Source organism: Salvelinus namaycush, chromosome 3 (assembly GCF_016432855.1).
Source record: "Salvelinus namaycush isolate Seneca chromosome 3, SaNama_1.0, whole genome shotgun sequence".
NCBI lineage: Eukaryota > Metazoa > Chordata > Actinopteri > Salmoniformes > Salmonidae > Salvelinus > Salvelinus namaycush.
Genome location: NC_052309.1, coordinates 29,706,290 through 29,728,736, shown reverse-complemented (window position 1 = coordinate 29,728,736; position 22,447 = coordinate 29,706,290). Strand labels below are relative to the sequence as shown.

At 42.2% G+C, this 22,447-nt stretch overlaps 2 protein-coding genes across 3 annotated transcripts in view; one reads left to right on the top strand and one right to left on the bottom strand.

Annotated features, from left to right (window-relative positions):
* The window catches only part of LOC120045191 (C2 domain-containing protein 2-like), a 26,775-nt gene extending 5,568 nt beyond the window's left edge, over nt 1-21,207 (bottom strand). The window contains exons 1-12 of one of the 2 annotated variants that reach the window (XM_038990155.1): nt 19,253-21,207; nt 18,420-18,515; nt 16,801-16,920; nt 4,362-4,463; nt 4,023-4,139; nt 3,631-3,742; nt 2,562-2,670; nt 2,288-2,352; nt 1,927-2,042; nt 1,591-1,765; nt 1,053-1,297; nt 638-929 (exon numbers count right to left, since the gene is read on the bottom strand). In XM_038990155.1, the coding sequence (XP_038846083.1) occupies nt 638-929; nt 1,053-1,297; nt 1,591-1,765; nt 1,927-2,042; nt 2,288-2,352; nt 2,562-2,670; nt 3,631-3,742; nt 4,023-4,139; nt 4,362-4,463; nt 16,801-16,920; nt 18,420-18,515; nt 19,253-19,570 (1,867 nt within the window). In that variant the 5' untranslated portion in view covers nt 19,571-21,207. Of the gene's footprint in view, nt 1-637; nt 930-1,052; nt 1,298-1,590; nt 1,766-1,926; nt 2,043-2,287; nt 2,353-2,561; nt 2,671-3,630; nt 3,743-4,022; nt 4,140-4,361; nt 4,464-16,800; nt 17,270-18,419; nt 18,516-19,252 lie in introns of both variants that reach the window. The other variant, XM_038990156.1, reaches the window with a different exon arrangement.
* atg101 (autophagy related 101) lies at nt 20,701-22,447 on the top strand. Its single transcript, XM_038990157.1, has 2 exons — nt 20,701-21,337; nt 21,465-22,447. The coding sequence occupies exons 1-2, from the start codon at nt 21,086-21,088 to the stop codon at nt 21,864-21,866; spliced, it is 654 nt and encodes a 217-aa protein (XP_038846085.1). The 5' UTR covers nt 20,701-21,085; the 3' UTR covers nt 21,867-22,447.

The following is a 22,447-nucleotide window of genomic DNA, read 5'->3' as shown; positions in this document are numbered from 1 at the left end:
AACAAACACACACAAACACCATTGAACAAGGACAAAGACTCAAGCTGAAAACAAGGACAATCAAACACGGACAAAGACAAGGTCAAAAAGAGAAAGTGGATTAACTAATAAATCTGGACTTGAAAAATAGAACCAACTATGACAGAATGCGCCTATAACTGCTCTTACAACCAAACTAGGCACTGCTCCAGCCTAAAATTGAATGGATATTATACCATCTGAAAGCAAATGTGAATGTCACATTTCACAGATGGATAGCATTCTAATCTAGTCACTACTGTACCAAGCTACTAACAGCTGTTCGGGAGGTGCCTTACTCTTCTGGAAATCATTTCTGATTAGTTTCCTCTAAGACGGCAAAGAAGAAAGTGACAAGGGAAGACATGATAAATTGTGTCAGGAGGAAGGAACGATGAGAAATTAGATAAATGACATGGAAAGAGAGAGGGAGAGAAAGAGACACAGCAAACAACAGACAGGAGCGTTGACCAGGATCATTAGGACTTGAATAGTGTAAGACAGGTACCAAAGTGATATGCCCAGTAGAATATTGTGGGAGAGAATAAGGCCAAAATAAACCCAGCAATGAGATCTGTCTGCACAGGGCTGGCATAGGGCACATTCCATCAAATCTCACCTCTGCTCTTTTTGGATCCAGACTCTGAGATGCATAGTGACATGGAGGTTTTGTCTGGATCTTGGTCTGTGCCCTCTCCTGCTTGGCACTCCCAGTCCTCTGGGGCCTGCTGGGCCACTCCACTGGGGCCCTCCTGGGGGTCTGACGACACCTCCGGGGGTTTGCTACTGGCTTTTACTACTGATGCAGTTGCCACAGCGATCTCCTGAGATCCCCCCTCCGACATAGAGGCATCCATCGCAGCAGCATAGCCCGCCATCAGAGCCATCTCATCATCCTGAGACAGAGGAGTCTGGGAAATGGAGTACAGAACAGAAAACCCACTGTTAGAGGTAGAGTGTACTGCCTAGCTGCTTTGTAGGGTACGTCTTTGGCTTTCAGAAAAGCCCTATCCAAATCCTATGTATTATGGTACCTTGGTCACTCCTGAGATGATGATGGTGCTCTTCTTGACCGGGGACTTGAGCTTCTGCTTGGCGGACTCGTGGAGCTGGCGGATGGCAGCCTCAGCCACGGGGTCGGTCCCGTTGAGCATGAGTAGCTCTGTGTCGGAGGAGGACAAGGCCTTGCTCCCCATGATCCCCAGCACGGACGGCTGCGCCGACACCCTCCGTCCTGACACCTTGGACTTGGTGCCGCTGGGAGGATTGGAGGGGTTCTCTGAAAACATACAAGATCACTTGGATAAGTGGCTTACCAACTAATAACTTATACAAATATTATTTTCTATTTTTGATACATTTGATTTAAAATAATCTGAGCCCATCTCCTGTAAGCAACATCTCATAGTAAGGCTTAGCCTAGACTAGAGACAGTAATTTGTGTCAAAATGCCTGAACATCAAAGCTCCAGATAATGGTTGTCTGTAGTATGTGGATAAGAAGGACCTTCAAATGAGTCTCTTATTGCCATATTTTTGGTGTTCCAGCTTAAAACGTGATTTCAATACGTACGCTGGGTTATATTTAGTCCAGGCAGTAGTGGTCGACCTGGTTTACTCTTCACTGCAGTGATTGTCGTGACCACAGTACCGCAGGGCATGACCGTGCGGTCCATCTCCACTCTCTTAGTGGGGGCTGGAGTAGGGGACTGCCACGACCGCACCTCACTGGGTTTCAGGTATGTCAACTGTGGTACAAGAGAAAGAAGGTGAAGACATGATTATCACACGTGTTCAAGTATAACTGGTTGGAATGTCAATAAAACTTCAAAAACATTGTGTGAAACATTAATGTGTTGGATAGACATGAATATGATATGCATTAAGTAGTTAAAAAGCTAGTTCTTACCTCAGTAGTAAGTGACCCTGTCACTTGATCTTTGGTCATGAGTGTAAATGTTAGCTGTCCTTTGGGCTGCTTCTTCACCAGATCAAAAGGCACAGACACTTGACCCAGTAAGGAGTCTGTCAGGAAGACAAAACATCCCAATCAGTTTGCTATTACAAGACTTCATACATACAGGAAAAATAAATGAGTCAAATGGCAGACAACACAATACAGAGGACATTTTAACTGTCAGACAAAGCTTTCATTGTTGTTAAAAACAACTCAAAAGTAGAACTATTTTGGGTGCATATGGGACAGATTATTAGCATCATTCCCTCTCCCTGTACCTAAAGACAGAGATTCAATACAAAGATACACTTACTCTCCTGAGGTTTCCCATCATCCAGCAGCTGAATTTTCAGCTCTTTTGATCGTCCATTCAGCTCACTGATGAGAGAAAGAGAAACATTCACTAAACTGAAAATGAGTAACAGAAAGACAATGAGGGAGAGAGGAGAACTGTGGGTTGGATATTACGCAACCGGTGGCAAGTATTCACTAAGCGATTGAGCTCACAGGCTACAAATTAATTTTTGTTTCCCCTATAGACCGGGGTCTGTAAAGACTGTTTCTGGCAGCATTGGAGCTGGACTCACAAGATAAAGGGCTGGTCCCAGGCTGGGCTGGCTGTGTTCTGTAGAACTGAAGTGGAGAGTTTCTGTGGAGGGTCATCTAGCTGCAGCACACACAGGGGATTCAGACTGCCTGCAAAGTGCAAAGAACAGAAGATGAGTTTAACAGAAATGCATGTTCACATACAAATCAAACATTGGGGTTGGTGATAATGAAACACTAGTCAATACAGTACACTGACAACTCAATTTAGGAGCATTATGATTTTTGAACATTAGATCAAATTGACTTTAGATGTCTGAACCACAGAACTAGAATGAGTTCATTCTACTTCTATGGTCTGAACACTTTAGTTTAATAGCATGCTAATAACTTTGAGTGACTTTGTGACCAGTACCTTTACATGTCAATGGCTGAAATAAAGCAGCTCTGGCTATCAGGGTTGTAACAGAATGAATAATCCATCAACTGGTAGAGACACAAGTTGCCCTGGCCATTGGCCAACTAAAAACTCAGCTTCAGGCCGGACTGAGGCTAAGCTAAGGGGAATGGAGCCATTACAAGATAGCAGGAAACTTCACTAGTGACTGGCAAGCCAGACTGAAACTCAATGAAAGGGACCTGGATTGCTTTAATTCATTAAATATCTGCAGTTAGGTAGAACCTTTCAGACAGCACACACCAAAAAGCTGCTGCCTCTAGTTTTGGGTCACAGCCAATTTCAAAAATCCTACCAGCATAATTGTCCACTTTGCTTTAATGAAAAAGAAGCAACTGGGGTGAGAAGTGGTGAACGCCACAAATTCATTTATCAACGGTAATCTATTCAGGGAGATACGCTCTGCCCCTGCTGTGGGGTGATGAGCTGCAGCTATGACAGCCCTGCTACTGTAGGAGAGTTTAGAACCACAGTGATTAGGGTTCAACAGAGGTCAGAAAATAACAAGTCTCAGTGGCTCCTTGGGTTCCATGATACAGTCATCTCTTCTGGCAGCCACCTCAAGATGAGGCACATTTGGAGCTGTAACAATACTTCAGTGTTTTGATCATGTTTCCATAGATGAACCAGGTTGTGACCCAGTGGTCCCTCACCTGCAGCACCGTCCTCTTGCTCCTTACACGTCACCCGGATATTCTTTACCAGCAGCTTCCAGTCGTGAGCGCGGGGGGGCTTGGGCGGTGATGTCACCTTGTTACGTGCCTCCTAGAAAAGGTGACAGAGAACATGGCGATACTAGGCACTTCCATATGCCATGTAGTGCAGAGTAGAAATGTAGAGCTAGAGGGTGTGCAGGCTATTGTTCCAGATCAGCACTAACACACCTGACTCAAGAACGTGGGGTGTAGAGACTAAGCAACCTATCAATGTTGCTATGTAAGCGCTTCAGCACATCAATCAATGGAGAGGTATAGAGATGGCCACGGGGTGACAGGAGCACGATGTGCTGACGCTGTGTTTTTGTTGTCGTATGTCTTCCTCTCACCTTGACCTCTGTGGCATGAGCAGGCCTGCAACTCAGCATAACGGAGGGACGCACCGCACACAGCAGCTGTCTCAGCCTGTCCTTTACTGCAAACACACTGGGGCCTGTGGCATGGTCCTGACAGAGACGTACAACAAACAAACCGATCAACTATCCCATCATATCACTAGCAATCATCGCCATTACACTTTGACTTGTCTGGACTGATGGTTTTGGGATACATCCTAAAGGAACATGTTCAGGTTTGCAGTTTACACTCAAGAAGTATTAAAGCACTTACGTCGTTTTTTCAAATGTGTATTGCCTTTTTAACACTACAACTGAGACTGTGGGCTGTACCTGTGTGAAGCTGGGGCTGAGCTGCAGGTCCCAAGTCTCAAGATGGCACACCCCCCAGACCACCTGGACCTGCCCTTCAGCCTCCCTCATCTGCAAGTCCAACTGGGGAACAGAGGGCAACAGAACCACCATAAGCAACAACACAGTTACACACACACACAGCTCAGAGTGCAAGCCAACACAATGAGATGTAATTGAGCAGTCCAGCGCAGAGAGAGTAAGTGAGAGAGAGGGAGTGAGCGAGAGTGGAGGTGATCGTCAGAGGTAGGACTGTACTAGTGACTGGGCCATCCTAGGGCTGTTATGGTGACTGTATAACCAGCACACCGGCAGTCACGAGTCATGACTGCAGTCAAATTCCATGTGACAATTTAACAGTAACTAGGCTTCTCCAAGCTCTGATGCTGCTACTGGTCATTAGTAGCATACCAAACTTGCTAACTGCCTGGTACTCAGCACTCTATTGTCCCTCTAATCACTCTGACATCAATGCAAATGTAATCGAAAATCTAATCAAACACTTCACGAGAGCCCATGAGCTCATGTTGTGCAACATTTCTATAAGCTATGCAATTGCATGAGAATTGCATGAGTTTTGATGGCCTCTACTTAAAAGAGAAGGATCCCATCAGCTTTCTATAGGTTAAGCCTACTATATTTATTTATCCACTTTACTAATATTAAACCCATTGCTTCGCTTTACAATAGGAGTATAGCCTAATTGGCTAGCATAAAAATTAACCACATGAAAAACGTCCTCCATTCGCAATTTAAGTGCAGAGATTTTTTTGTTCCGAGACAGGTGCATGATAATGGTCCTTCCTAAATGAAAAGTAATTTCACACATATATTTAGTATATGTGAAGAAAACATTAAATTAAGAAGTCTGATATTATGACAATATTATCACTTGCGAATTATGTATTATCACTTGTGAATGACACCCATCATGTGCAGTAAGGCAAGAAACAGCGCATGCCTTTTTTGTTGTTGCACTTTTTCAAATCCTAGTCGCACACCTCAGGTAGCCTAGCCTAGGATTGTATCACAACTAAAGTGGCCAAATAACTTCTTAAAATAAAGCACATTAATCTGCATTACAACCGGCATACATAGTCGGCGCTTGAGCTTCAAGTTCGGGGAAGATAATTTAAACCATAAAAATGCACCTTTATATTAAATAATTACATGCATAAATCAGATTTGCAGTCACTTTTGAGAACCGTGTTATCCCGCAAATTGATTGCATTTTGGAACATTCGCGCCTACTGCCGTGTGCGCATCGCTGCGCTTATAATGTAAAGAAACAGCCTAATAGTTTACCAACATTTTAAGCTAAACGTTCTGATCTGTTTGTTGCGAGTGGTTGTATTAATTTGGGATCTATCGCATCCCACAAGTGTCCCAAACTATGTTTCACTGGAATTTGGGAATTTGGCTTAGATTAATCAAAAAAGTTAGCTTATAACAGTGAACCTTTTTTTGTGGGATACACATAAGGCAATTCTAGGTCTTGTGGCAAATTTTGGTTAAACTATCCCCAATTAAATGGAATTGCAATCCTCAGCATGCACAGTGCATTCTTTCATCACATGCACAGTGCATTCTTCCATCACATGTACAGCTGATTCTCAAGATCTTGCACACTAATGAGATGCTATTGAGCTCACACTACTACACTGTCTGAGCCAAGGACTACATACTTTCTGGTAAGTTTTGATTACAATACTGGGTGGGGTGAATATATTTTATATGACATACATGATTCTTAACTAGTAAATAGTAGCCTACAGCAAAGTGTGTTGAAACAATTTCTGCTAGTTAGTTTTTGCTACCATGTGGATTTTGGCTTGCTTGAGCCTGCTAACTGAGGAGTGTTAATTTACCTGTTTCCAAACATGTTTCATTTTAAAACATTTATCTTACAAATTAGTTGTTTAATCTAACTGCTTAACTATTTATCTGTACATGGAATTGTATTTGTTTTTTTTACTCATTTTTTTCTAATCTTTACTGCCCTGCCCACTTCACTCTTGCTCCAAGCAGAGGAAACTGCAGTTCTGAAATACATCAAAAAGTGTGAAGACTGGTGGAAGGGACATTGTGGATCTGAGGCTCTTTCCCCTGTTGCCTCCATCATCCTCCAAATCCCACCAACATCAGCCGCCTCAGAGCGCAACTGGTCCTTGTTTGGGAACACACACCAAAGCACGCAACAGGTTGACCAATAGAAGGGTTGAAAAATTGGTGGCCATCCGGGCAAATTTGAGGCTTTTTGTATCTGTCAACAAGCCAGCCAAACGTGTTTAACAAATTAAAATATATTTGATATTTGAGATTCTTCAAAGTAGCCACCCTATGCTTTGACAGCTTTGCACACGCTTGGCATTCTCTCAACCAGCTTCATGAGGTAGTCACCTGGAATCCATTTCAATTAACAGGTGGGCCTTGTTAAAAGTTAGTTTGTGGAATTTCTTTCCTTCTTAATGCATTTGAGCCAATCAGTTGTGTTGTGACAAGGTAGGGGTGGAATACAGATTCCCTATTTGGTAAAATACCAAGTCAAAAAAACAAAGAGAAATGACAGTCCATCATTACTTTAAGACATGAAGATCAGTCAATAAGGAACATTTCAAGAACTTTCGCAAAAACCATCAAGTGCTATGATGAAACTGGCTCCCATGAGGGCCGCCACATGAAAGGAAGACCCAGAGTTACCTCTGCTGCAGTGGATGAGTTCATTAGTTACCAGCCTCAGAAATTGCAGCCCAAATAAATGCTTCAAAGTTCAAGTAACAGACACATCTCAACATCAACTGTTCAGAAGAGACTGTGTGAATCAGGCCTTCATGGTCGATTTTGGTGCAAAGAAACCACGACTAAAGGACACCAATAAGAATAAGAGACTTGCTTAAGCCAAGAAACACAAGTAATGGACATTAGATTGGTGGAAATATGTCCTTTGGTCTGATGAGTCCATATGAGATTTTTGGTTCCAACCACCGTGTCTTTGTAAGACGCAGAGAAAGTGAACGGATGATCTCTGCATGTGTGGTTCCCACCGTGAAGCACGGAGGAGGTGGTGTGTTGGTGTGGGGGTGCTTTGCTGGTGACACATTCTGTGATTTATTAGCATGGCTACCACAGCATTCTGCAGCGATACGCCACCTCATCTGGTTTGGGTTTAATGGGACTATCATTTGTTTTTCAACAGGACAATGGCCCAACACACCTCTGGGGGTGTAAGGGCTATTTGACCAAGAAGGAGAGTGATGGAGTGCTGCATCAGATGACCTTGCTTCCACAACCACCTGACCTCAACCCAATTGAGATGGTTTGGGGATGAGTTGAACCGCAGAGTTAAGGAAAAGCAGCCAACAAGTGCTAAGCATATGTGGGAACTCCAAGACTGTTGGAAAAGCATTGCTCATAAAGCTGGTTGAGAGAATGCCAAGAGTGTGCAAAGCTGTCATCAAGGCAAAGTGTGGCTACTTTGAAGAATCTAAAATATATTTTGTTTTGTTTAACACTTTTTTTGGTTACATGACATGATTACATATGTGTTTTTTCATAGTTTTGATGTCTTCACTATTATTCTATAATGTTGAAATTAGTAAATATAAAGAAACACCCTTGAATGAATAGGTGTCCAAATGTTTTACACACACACGCATACACAGATATACATATACACATACATACATACATATATACAGTAAATATATATATAAATATGCGTGTGTGTGTAAAAAGTTTGGACACCTATTCATTCAAGGGTTTTTCTTTATATTTACTCATTTCTACATTATAGAATAATAGTGAAGACATCAAAACTATGAAATAAATCAACTGTGTGTGTTTGTACACACACACACACACACACACACACACACACAGCTGAAGTCGGAAGTTTACATACACCTTAGCCAAATACATTTAAACTCAGTTTTTCACAATTCCTGACATTTAATCCTAGTAAAAATTCCCTGTCTTAGGTCAGTTAGGATCACCACTTTATTTTAAGAATGTGAAATGTCAGAATAATAGTAGAGAGAATGTTTTATTTCAGCATTTATTTATTTTATCACATTCCCAGTAGGTCAGAAGTTTACATACACTCAATTACTATTTGGTAGCATTGCCTTTAAATTGTTAAACTTGGGTCAAATGTTTCAGGTAGCCTTCCACAAGCTTCCTACGATAAGTAGGGTGAATTTTAGCCCATTCCTCCTGACAGAGCTGGTGTAACTGAGTCAGGTTTGTAGGCCTCCTTGCTTACACACGCTTTTTCAGTTCTGCCCACAAATCTTCTACGGGATTGAGGTCATGGCTTTGTGATGGCCACTCCAATACCTTGACTTTGTTGTCCTTAAGCCATTTTGCCACAACTTTGGAAGTATGCTTGGGGTCATTGTCCATTTGGAAGAGCCCTTTGCGACCAAGCTTTAACTTCCTGACTGATGTCTTGAGATGTTGCTTCAATATATCCACATAATTTTCCTTCCTCATATTGCCATCTATTTTGTGAAGTGCACCAGACCCTCCTGCAGAAAAGCACCCCCACAACATGATGCTGTCACCCCCGTACTTCACGGTTGGGATGGTGTTCTTCAGCTTGCAAGCATCCCCCTTTTTCCTCCAAAAATAACAATGTTCATTATGGCCAAACAGTTCTATTTTTGTTTCATCAGACCAGAGGACATTTCTCCAAAAAGTACGATCTTTGTCCCCATGTGCATGTTACGTTCCCCAGTTTCTGTGTTGTCGTTTGTGTATTTGAGTGTGTGTTTCAGGAAATGGATTCCTGAAATTCTCCCCAAGCAGCTGATTGGTCGGCCCCGAATTGATGATTGGCGAGCTGACCCCGCCCCCTCGTCAGGACGCAGCTGTCTTCAATTAGATTCCTTCTGAAGCTATATAAGCCAGTGTTCTGTTGCTCAGAGGGGAGATTGATTGCATATCCTAAGATGATTGCTGAGAGAGAAGGCTGATGGCGGTGGGTTATTTACTGTGTTAGTTGTTGCTGGGAGCAGCTTTGGTATGTTCTGTGTTAGTTTGTTGCTCAGTCAGATAGAGCTTATTTGATGTCCTGTGTTTCTCAGTTTGTTTGTGAAATTGTTTAATATTGTTTCATTTGTTGCCAGGGGGGAAGGGGAACGCACCTAGGGAGTGCTTAGGCGAGAGGCCCGTGGGCATACATATACCCGTAGTATATTCACTGTCTAGGCACACTAGGAAAGACCTGGGTGGACTACCCCCTGTATTTTGGTTAGCGCACCAGGTGGTGCTAAGTTAGGTAAGTAGTGGGTAGGCAGGTAAGGTAGGAGAGGGGGCTTTGATATTTACTTTCTTTGCTTAAGTTCTGTCCAGCCCCCTTCCCCCAAAATGACCGTGTGAAGGAATAAATTCCTAGTAAACGGTGAATTCTCTGCCTTTTGTCATCCTTACTCACACCTACAGTCCATACCTCTTTCACTTCACGGGGAGTTGAGTTGTAGCAGGGTGTTGCGTTCCCTCTTCATAGAGGCGTGCGTAACAGTGCAGTTGCAAACTGTAGTCTGGCTTTTATGGCGGTTTCTGAGTAGTGGCTTCTTCCTTGCTGAGCGGCCTTTCAGGTGATGTCGATATGTGACTCATTTTACTGTGGATATAGATATTTTTGTACCTGTTTCCTCCAGCATCTTCACAAGGTCCTTTGCTGCTGTTCTGGGATTGATTTGCACTTCTCACACCAAAGTACGTTCATCTCTAGGAGACAGAACGCATCTCCTTCCTGAGAAGTATGACGGCTGCGTGGTCCCATGGTGTTTATACTTGCGTACTATTGTTTGTACAGATGAACGTGGTACCTTCAGGCGTTTGGAAATTGCTCCCAAGGATCAACCAGACTTGTGGAGGCCTACAATTATATTTCTGAGGTCTTGACTGATTTCTTTTGATTTTCCCAAGCAAAGAGGCACTGAGTTTGAAGGTAGGCCTGGAAATACATCCACAGGTACACCTCCAATTGACTCAAATGATGTCAATTAGCCTATCAGAAGCTTCTAAAGCCATGACATCATTTTCTGGAATATTCCAAGCTGTTTAAAGACAGTCAACTTAGTGTATGTAAACTTGTGACCCACTGGAATTGTGAGTGAAATAACCTGTCTGTAAACAATTGTTGGAAAAATTACTTGTCATGCACAAAGTAGATGACCTAACCGATTTGCCAAAACTATAGTTTGTCAACAAGAAATGTATGGAGTTGTAGAAAAAATTGTTTTAATGACTCTAACCTAAGTGTTTGTAAACCTCTGACTTCAACTGTACATACATATACATTTTTGTTGTGAGAATCAATCCCGCTTCCATAAGGCAAACACTTATAGAATAATGCAAATTAGTGTCCAAACTTTTGACTGGTACTGTATGCTTTTTAAAAATAGATTTACAAAAATGTCTAAACCGATTTTTGATTTGTCATTATGGGGTATTGTGTGTAGCTTGAGGGGAAAAAAACAATTTAATAAATTTTAGAATAAGGCTGTAACATAAATGTGTAAAAAGTCAAGGGGTCTGAATCATTTCCAAATGCACTTTCTTTTTGTTGTTGCCTGAACACGACTATTTATCATCAATGTGTGCGGAAATGTTGACAACAAACTTCCTGTGTCATAGTAATGGTGAATGAACATAGCCTAGTCTCTTCTGGTTGAGGAAAAAAAATACCTGAGAACAAAAGGATTCCATTTAAAGTAGCTTAGACTTTTAAAATGGCGCCGGAGAAGGCAGACATTTTACGTGCCCCCATTCGATTGTTTTTTGTTCAATTGTTTGCAACTAATTTATTTACTTATTTTTTACATAATGTTGCCAGTACCGTTTCTTATGACCGAAAATAACTTCTGGACTAGAGGTCGACCGATTATGATTTTTCAACGCCGATACCGATTATTGATTAGAAAAATATATATTAGTTGTAATAATGACAATTACAACAATACTGAATGAACACTTATTTAAACTTAATATAATACATCAATCAATCAATTTAGACTCAAATAATGAAACATGTTTAAATAATGCAAAAACAAAGTGTTGGAGAAGAAAGTAAAAGTGCAATATGTGCCATGTAAAAAAGCTAACGTTTAAGTTCTTTGCTCAGAACATGAGAACATATGAAAGCTGGCTGTTCCTTTTAACATGAGTCTTCAATATTCCCAGGTAAGAAGTTTTAGGTTGTAGTTATTATAGGACTATTTCTCTATACCATTTGTATTTCATAGACCTTTGACTATTGGATGTTCTTATAGGCACTACAGTATTGCCAGCCTAATCTCGGGAGTTGATAGGCTTGAAGTCATAAACAGTACTGTGCTTCAAGCATTGCGAAAAGCTGCTGGCAAACGGAGAAAAGTGTGGTTTGAAAGAATGCTTACGAGCCTGCTGCTGCCTACCACCGCTCAGTCAGACTGCTCTATCAAACCATAGACTTAATTATAATATAATACACACAGAAATACGAGCCTTATGTTATTAATATGGTAAAATCGGGAAACTATCATTTCGAAATATGGAATCGTTCCGTATTTTATTGAATGGGTGGCAACCCTTAGTCTAAATATTGCTGTTACATTGCACAACCTTCAATGTTGTCATAATTATGTCAAATTATGGCGAAGAAATGGTGTTCGCAATGAGCCAGGCAACCCAAACTGCTGCATATACCCTGACTCTGCTTACACTGAACGCAAGAGAAGTGACAATTTCAGGCACTGCATTGATTATATGCAACGCAGGACAAGCTAGTTAACTAGTGATTATGTTAAGATTGATTTTTTTATAAGATAAGTTTAATGCTACCTAGCAACTTACCATGGCTCCTTGCTGCCTGCACTCGCATAACAGGTGGTCAGCCTGCCACAGTCTCCTCGTGGGTTGTAATATTAATCGGCATGCCAAAAACCCATTGTTACGAACTTGAAATAGGCCCTAATTAATCGGCCATTCCAATTAATCGGTTGACCTCTCATCTGGACATCAGGAATGCGATTACTTACACTGGACTGGCAGAATCCTTTTTTTCATTTAACGAGTCTGAGGAGCCCGACGCAAACAATATACTGCTTTCTCGGTTACAGGCCCAGATTTGCGTGAAGAGGAGGCGGAGAAAAAGGGGCCGGAGGGCAGGCTGCCTTCTGAGAACTCGTAGGCGATCGAATAAACCCCCACTTTCTTCCATTCTGCTAGCAAACGTGCAATCTTCGGACAATAAAATAGATGACCTACGCAGAGGATTAAACTACCAACGGGACATTGAAAACTGTAATACCTTATGCTTCACGGAATGAACAGCGGCGTCTGGTAAGACAAGGGGCTGCGGACTACGTATATTTGTAAATAACAGCTGGTGCACGATTTCTAAGGAAGTCTCGAGCTATTGCTCACCTGAGGTAGTGTGGTCTTCAGCTTATCATGAGATACTCTATCTACCTAGAGAGTTTATCTGTATTTTTCGTAGCTGTTTACATAGTGCCAGCCTCTGACTGGGGTGGTAAGACAGCATTGAATGAGCTATATTTCACCATAAACGTTAAATAAAGGTGTATAAAAAAATATATATATGTTTTTAAATTCGGTAAAAATCGGCATCCAAAATTACCGATTTCCGATTGTTATGAAAACTTGAAATCCGATTAATCGGTCTACCTCTAGTACATACCCCAACCAGAAGCCATGGATTATAGGCAACATCCGCACTGAGCTAAAGGCTAGAGCTGCCGCTTTCAAGGAGCGGGACTCTAACCCGGAAGCTTATAAGAAATCCCGCAATTCCCTCCGACGAACCATCAAACAGGCAAAGCGTCAATACAGAACTAAGATCGAATCATACTACACCGGCTCTGACGCTTGTCAGATGTGGCAAGGCTTGCAAACCATTATAGACCACAAAGGGAAGCACAGCCAAGAGCTGTCCATGACACGAGCCTACCAGATGAGCTAAACTACTTCAATGCTCAGGGAAATAACACTAAAACATGCATGAGAGCACTAGCTGTTCCGGAAGACTGTGTGATCACGCTCTCCGCAGCCGATGTGAGTAAGACCTTTAAACAAGTCAACATTCACAAGGCCAGATGAATCACCAGGACGTGTACATGCGCTGACCAACTGGCAAGTCTTCACTGACATTTTCAACCTCTCCCTGACCGAGTCTGCAATAACAACATGCTTTAAGCAGACCACCATAGTGCCTGTGCCCAAGAACACTAAGGTAACCTGCCTAAATGACTACCGACCCGTAGCACTCACGTCTGTAGCCATGAAGTGCTTGGAAAGGCTGGTCATGGCTCAGATCAACACCATTATCCCAGAAACCCTAGACCCACTCCAATTTTCATACCGCCCCAACAGATCCACAGATGATGCAATCTCTATTGCACTCCACACTGCCCTTTCCCACCTGGACAAAAGGAACACCTATGTGAGAATGCTCTTCATTGACTACAGCTCAGCATTCAACACCATAGTGTCCTCAAAGCTCATCAATAAGATAAGGACCCTGGGACTAAACACCTTATGCAACTAGATCCTGGACTTCCTGACGGGCTGCCCCCAGGTGTTAAGGGTAGGTAACAACACATTCGCCACGCTGATCCTCAACACAGGGGCCCCTCAGGGGTGTGTGCTCAGTCCCCTCCTGTACTCTCTGTTCACTCATGACTGCACAGCCAGGCACAACTCCAACACCATCATTAAGTTTGCAGATGACACAACAGTGGTAGGCCTGATCACCGACGAGACAGCCTATAGGAAGGAGGTCAGAGACCTGGCCGTGTGGTGCCAGGACAACAACCTCTCCCTCAACGTGATCAAGACAAAGGAGATGATTGTGGACTATAGGAAAAGAGGACCAAGCACTCCCCTATTCTCATTGACGGAGCTGCAGTGGAGCAGGTTGATAGCTTCAAGTTCCTTGATGTCCACATCACCAACAAACTAACATGGTCCAAGCACACCAAGACAGTCGTTAAGAGGGCAGGACAAAACCTATTCCCCCTCAGGAGACTGAAAAGATTTGGCATGGGTCCTCAGATCCTCAAAAAGTTTTACAGCTGCACCATCGAGAGCATTCTGACTGGTTGAATCACTGCCTGGTATGACAACTGCTCAGCCTCCGACCGCAAGGCACCACAGAGGGTAGTGCGAACGGCCCAGTACATCACTGGGGCCTCTGTACTAGGCGGAGTCAGAGGAAGGCCCTAAACATTGTCAAAGACTCCAGCCACCCTAGTCATAGACTGCTCTCTCTGCTACTGCACGGCAAGCGGTACCGGAGCACCAAGTCTAGGTCCAAGAGGCTTCTAAACAGCTTCTACCCCAAGCCTTAAGTATCCTGAACACCTAATCAAATGGCTACCCAGACTATTTGCATTGCCCCCCTCCACTCCCCCTCTTTTACACCGCTGCTACTCTCTGTTGTTATCATCTATGTATAGTCACTTTAATAACTCTCCCTTCATGTACATATTACCTCAACTAACCGGTGCCCCCGCACATTGACTCTGTACCGGTACCCCCCTGTATATAGTCTCTCTATTGTTATTTTACTGCTGCTCTTTAATTACTTGTTACTTTTATTTCTTATCCATATTTTTCTTAACTGGATTGTCGGTTTGGGGCTCGTAAGTAAGCATTTCACTGTGAGGTCTACACCTATTGTATTTGGCGCATGTGACTGATAATTTTATTTCATCACGTGAGTCACATGAAATGCCTCCACTGCAATCATACTACAGTAATGTTAGAACTGTGTGATTTACATAGCCAAAGTGCACTGAGCCGCGCAACCACAGAGCGTGTGAGGCAGAAAGAGAAACACACACTGTCTCAATATACTGTATAAATACACTGTGCACAAAAAAACATTAAGAACACCTTCCTAATATTGAGTTGCACCAATTTGTTGGGGCATGGGCTCTACAAGATGTTGAAAGCAATCCACAGGGATGCTGGTCCATGTTGACTCCAATGCTTCCCACAGTTGTGTCAAGCATGTACTATCATACCTCATTCAAAGGCACTTAAATATTTAGTCTTGCCCATTCACCCTCTGAATGGCACACATACAAAATCCATATCGCAAGGCTTAAAAATCCTTCTTTAACACATCCCCCCCACCCCCAACACTGATTGAAGTGGATTTAACAAGTGACATTAATAAGGGATCATAGATTTCATCTGGATTCTCCTGGTCAGTCTATGTCATGGAATTCATAACGTTTTGTACACTCAGTGTATATCCATTCACAATTACCCATGACAAGAACAATTCTAGTGTTGGTTAGTCAGTCATTTGTCGCAACATAAAAAAGGATGAAAATATTTCGAAAAGCCTGTCCCTAGGAGTTTTCCAGACCAAACCGAAGAGACCTGTAAAAAACAAATAGTCTCCTTCTACACCACCCAAAAACAACAGCATATCCAAAACAATAACAAAGGTGTCCTGACCGAACTTAATCCAGACTTCAGCTTTTTAAAGGGGATTGCTAAATAGCATTAGTGCAGTGACTGGAAGTATCGGGTAACTGCTAGCATGCTAGTAGATTCCCATAGACTTCCAGTCATTGTGCTAACGCTAGTTAGCAATGGCTCGCAAAACTACCTGTAACTTCCTTCATGCTGGACACAGATATATAAAAATGGTATCCACGAGTCCATCTGACTCTGGGAAAGTAGATACAGGGCCTCATTGCCAAAATCCCCAAAGTATCCTATTAAACCTCTCACTGGATTTGTATTTATGGCAGATTCAGATCAGGCCCACAATGAGGCAACAAGTAAAGCACCTTATTTCAAAATACCTTTAATTCAAGCAGAGAGACAAAGGCTAGATTGCGTAAACATTGTGGGTAAACCTGAGACTTGACTGTAAACCTGAGACTTGACTGTAAATCGTGCCCAGTCAGTTATGGGCCGTGCTACTAAAATAGATGAATCAAGCCATCTCTACTTTGTTTTGCATGAAAGAGAGCCTATCACTCAACGTCAAGACAATTATTTTTGGGAAAATTCTTAATACCATTAGTATGTGATTGTGTCTGTGATTATACTCCTAACAATGAAAGTGGAGGTAGTGGGAACCAAAAAATGAGGGAGCTGGGAACTCATCCCTTTCAGTATTTTACATGACACTGACAATAATTTAAACAAGGTCTCCAGGGCATTTATCAACCTCTAGGTCCTCGCCATTTAATCTGATTCTCGTAGCAGAAGCGAAGCTCTGCTGAAGTACGTCATGTTCAATAAATCAGAGCTTCCTCCATTAAGACAACCAGGAACCCTGCCACCTCTGACTCGCTCTCCCTTTGTTCGTATTAAGCATAGCTCCAATAGAAATGGGAAGGGATAGATTATAGCTGCAGATGTAGTGAGCACAACTGTTGTGTTCATTTACCTGCAGTTCAAGTGGAGATATCGTTACGCTGTACCTACAGGGCTCTCCTGGAGACATGGCTGATGGTGAAGCACTGAGGGAGAACTGAAGCTTGTCCCCGACCACCTTGCATCGTGCAGCCTAGGAGAAGACAAGACAGCAAATAGTTACAATAGTACCATACAATAAGCGAGGGAACACTCAAAAATGTATTTGAGGTAAAAAGGTGCTTGGTGCTAAACATGCCTAACTATGATTATGGTATTCTTGCAAACTGCATACGTGGCTCACATTACAATTGGTTAACCTGTAGTTTTTTCTTAATGGTAACAATGTGTGTTGCTTTTTTCAGAGTGTGACAACAATCAACTTGAAAGCTCAAACATGAAGCATCTCATTAAAGGCAGGTACTGCCCATTTCTCCCTGCTTGACCCTCCTTGTCATTGGTTCCCTCGTCTCCTTATGGTGCTTTCAAGACACCTGGTAACTCTGGAAGAAAAAAAACTAGGTCAAATCATGACATCATTGATCTTCAGGTTGGAGCGCTAGAAAGATGCCAAAGTTTCCCACTTAGAAATCTGAGTTAGATGACCGTTCTAACGATTTTTCCTAGTCGGAGCTAGTTTTTCTCCACTCCAGAGGTCCCAGTTGTCTTGAATACACTGGAGTCAGAAGTTGGAGAACTCGAGTTCCGAGTTGTTTTACAGTGCTGATCTGTACTGGGCTGGCTATAAGGGGACCGCTACATAAGCTTCTTACTGCATACACACATACCAATGGAGGCAGGGCAAGGACACACCTTTGTTCACCAAAGTCTCTGGGAGCAAAAAACAATGAAGCAGCATCTGGATCTTGCATATTACAGAAAAGCCCCCAAAAAACTGAGCAGGCATTTAATAACACAGACTAGTTTAAATCACTGCTTTGCTTTGTTTCTCCATACAAAATCTGCCAATGCTATTGTTGAAAATCTTATTGATAACTTCTGAGAATGTTGTTCACCTTCCTTTTAGAAGAGGGCTGGTTATATGAGGATCCCATAAACTTAGAACTGGAGAGGAGGTAGTAAAAGTGTGCTTACAGCATGAAAACTGCAAAGAGGCTGCTATTGGCTCCAGCCAGACAATTTAAGGGGAGGGGGAAAATGTCTGGAAGTGCCAGTGAAGTTAATGGACATTGTGTAACTCAGGAGATTGGCCACTGCAGACCTGAAATTAAGTTAAATGGCTGTAGCACCAGTAGAGCAGCCCCTCTACATTGAATTACAGTGGAAGAGTGGATTGACTACAGAGCCGGGTTATGACATTAGGGCATGTTGATTAGGAAATGGCAACAGCATAAATGCTTACTTTTCCAGCTGTAATGAATGTTAAAGAGGCCAACACTGCCAAAATAAAAATTATTTCATTGGCTATAGGAGGAGAATGAGGACGCTGCACTGGGATCAACAATGACAACATTGATCCAGATTCCTCATCTTAACTCACTCTTGATTTTAGTCAGGAAAAGAAGCATTCAAAAACAATGATAAAACCATATCTGGGCTATAATTCATTAATGTACTGAGCTTTACATTGTGTGTGCAATTTATTGAGAACCATTGGATGAGAGCCAGTCCCGGTGTATCAGACTATCTTACCTTCTGACTAGCAGACTTCTTGAAGCTGGACACTTGGCCAACCACCAGTTCTGATGACTCGAGGCCGTCTTCTTCTAATATTAGTTGCACTGGGCACTGTGTGAGTTAGGAGTACACCGATCAGGTCAGGAGGTGATCAGCAATAACTGTCATTATCTCAACATTACACTTCATTTTGACAGTTTCAATCAAAGAGTTAGAGAACATGGAAGAAATGGATCACCTTTACAATTTGTATCACGTTTACAGTTTGCAGCTACAGGGGCTTCAACTCTTGACAGTAACTTGAGAGCTGAGGTTTCAACAAGGCAGTGTCAATGTATGGGAATCAAGATTGTTGACACTGTATTCTGTGACAGGGAGCTTGTGCTGTCACGATGCTCACATGTGTGCTCAAGTCTTGTTAGGTTCATAAAGATCCTGTATTCATATATTGTTTGTTTGGCTACAGTGGATTCTTTGTAAAGTCTACCAGGGACTATTTAAAAAAAAATGCGTAGCTACAGTCAGCTCTGTAGTTTCCCAATAATAATTTGTTAAGTGAAACAAGCTATTGGTTGACATGGGACTTGAATTTTTCAACTAACCTGCTATTAGCGATACTGTATTTGTTTTCGTTTAGGGGGAAAGGGTATCTTGTAAATGTCCGTGTACAGTTGCAGGTGATTCTACAAAAACCACAGAAAACTCAGAAAGATATTAAATCCACAGTAGCACCAAGAGCAGGTTATTTGAAAATTCCATGGTGGCGTTAAGTATAAGCTAACCTGTAACGGCCAGTAATGGAAACGTATGTATCACATATATGGCGTACAAACGGTAGCTAGACTTACCCCAGACTTCGTCGATTCATCATTCAAAGCTCTGCACCAAGCCCCTCTCCATTGACTTTTCCAACTGTTCAGTGAAAGCGCCCATCCCAACAGAACGTCCGCTTCCCCCAAACCAGCATTGTTTTGCTCAGGCATCTGTATCCGTAGATCGCTGTAAAAATACTGTACTAGATACAGTATCAATGTAATGATGGAGGCAATGAACAGTGTAACCATGCAAAGCCATGGCAAGTCTCCCAAACCGGAATTTGAAGGGAGACTTTCTGAGTCCAATTCTCCCAAATCAGCATTTGGAAGATGAATTTCTGAGCCAGGCATCCTCAGCAATTTACTTGGTTAGCTAGCTATGTATTTAGCTAATAACAACGCCCCCTTAAAAGTAAGACCAGTACAAAAACATGGTCTGATGATCTTTGCAAGAAAGTCCCTGTCATTCAAGACAGCTAGCTAACGGAGGACTAGATCCAGCTATTATAGCAATGGGAGCTAGTCTTGCTACCACAAGTTCAACCACTGAACCAGTATGCAAGCTAATGTCAGCCTCTTGTCAATAATATCCTGGCTCCTGATTGAGGAGCAACTTTAAACGAAAATAAAATACCCAAGACGAGTAACTTGGCTGGCGACAGACTTCTCAAGGATGTAACGTTAATCTTGCTATCTATCTGGTTTGAAAACTGCAGTCAGAAGAATGCTAGCTAGGTAGCTAAAAACAAGCAAGTAAAATACATTGTTTCCTTTATTGCAAGTAACGTTAGCTAGCTAAAATAACGTGAGTGTTATTCTGAGTAACGTTACGTTTTACCAAGCTTCTAAGTAAGTTCCACAGCTCTAGCTGAACAACATTGTATCAAATGTCTGTCTTTGACTAGCTAGCCAACAACAGTAAGTTAGCTAACTTCAGACCTTTCTTTCATTCGATTGCTAGCTAACGTGTAACGTTATTCTAGTAAATTGCAGTAGGTAGCTAGCAAGCAAGTTAGCTAGCTGCTACCCAGTAACACGTATTCCAAAATGTAATGTTCATGAATCATTTCTGGCGTCCATGGTGTAAAACAAAGTAAAAGTAATATGTGGCTAGCTTTAAACGACGGGGGGGGAATGATAATTTCGTGAAGTTCTTATAAAGCCTCATCTCAAACTTGCAGAGCATCTCCGACACCAACGATGACCGAAATCGAAAACTTGCCAATGCGATATATGTGACTTGAACTGTTATTCCCAGAGTGCATAGCGATATCTTAAAGCACCCCAAGTGCGCCCTGTTTTAACCTCAAGTGGGTCTTTTGAAACTATCAATTATATCTTCAAATACATTTTGTTATATAAGAAAATCAGCTTTCTGATGCGGAAATAACTGCAATTACATAGCTATTATCGATACACGTTATGTTACGTTGCAGAGATACAAGGCTCGGATTGGACCAAACTACATTCCGTAGATTTTCCAGTGTTGTGTTTACAGAAATGGCTCCTCCTCTCTAGTAAGAACGACGACATTACACTTTGTGTCAGCAAGTTATTATGAATAAATACATTTAAAGAACATAGCTAGCAAGCAACAACATATGTTGCTATATTCATCAAGTGAATCTGAAAGTTGCGCCTTCTCTTGATAACCATCGAACTTGCTCGAGGGAAATAACGTTTGCTGCGCGTTATAGCTAACTACTCACAATAGCTATCTAGCAGTAGCATCTAACGTCCGCTAGCTAGCTCATTTTGATGTTTAGCCCTGTTTTATGGAACGTAAACAACAATTGAAGGGTGTGTTTCAATAGCTTGCTAGTTTCCCCATATATTCAACCTGCCACTGTGGGGAAGCAGATCATCATGAACTGCCGTTCAGAGGTTCTGGAGGTGTCGGTGGAGGGAAGACAGGTCGACGAGGCTATGCTGGCTCTGTTGCACACTATCCTATTGCATCGCAGCACTGGAAAATTTCACTACAAGAAAGAGGGCACCTACTCCATTGGCACTGTTGGCACACAGGACATTGACTGCGACTTTATTGATTTCAGTTTTGTTCGTGTTTCTTCAGATGAGCTTGACAGGGTCATCAGGAAAGCAGTGGGCGAATTCAAGGTAGGCCTGTCTGATTATTCTGATTGTTTGGATATTGAAATTGACATTATACATTAAAACATGTAGCTAGCTGTATTTTTCTTAAACTGCAATCCATTGACCTCTGGATCTATGTTGTTCTTTACAGGATGCCATGGGCAACGGGACTGATGGAATGGGACAAATCTCACTGGAGTTCTACCAGAAAAAGAAGTCTCGCTGGCCTTTCTCTGATGAGTGTATTCCATGGGAGGTCTGGAGCATTAAGGTCAATGTCGTCAACCTGGCCAACGAGCAGGAGAGACAGATCTGCCGGGAGAAAGTGGGCGAGAAGCTGGGCGAGAAGGTGATCAACATTGTGGAGGTGATCAACCAGCACGAGTACCTACCCAAAATGCCCACACAGTCGGAAGTGGACAATGTGTTCGACACCAGCCTCAAAGACGTACAGCCTTACCTGTACAAAATCACTTTTCAGATCACTGATACGCTGGGCACCTCAGTAAGCACCACCATGAGAAGGCTGATAAAAGACACCTTAGCACTGTGAGGGAGTCTCAAGATGATTTGCATCGTAAAACATGGCTGTGGGTAGCCTGGTTCCAGATCTGTTTGTGCTGTCTTGCCAACTCCTATGATTGTGACCATAGGATGTTATCAAGACAACACAAATGGATCAGGGACTAGGCTGTGTGCTTTATTGACTATGGGATGTAATTGCTTCATTGACAAGGGCATTTGCAGGCCTGTGAGTGTCTTAAGTATTAGTTAGAAGCACTGGTAGTACACTAGAAGTACCACCATCAAATGTCTAATCCGCTTTATTCACATTTGTAAGCAGTCATTTTAGGATCCTAGTTATCTATCCCTATTCTTTCACAAAATGCCTTTGTCAACACTGAAACATGACCTTTCACATCCGATAGTACAATTTGAGCTTTTATGTTTTTGTATGAAGAAAGTGCTGCAAAAGTAGCATGTCTGTCTGAAACAGGTTTTCATTTAATAACTGCTTTAAGTAATTGTAAAGTAACTATCTTATTTATGTTTCTGACATTAGCTTTTGTTATTAGAAAATAATGTGCAGAAAGGTGTTTCACTTTTGAAAATAAAATCGATAATCCTAACTGA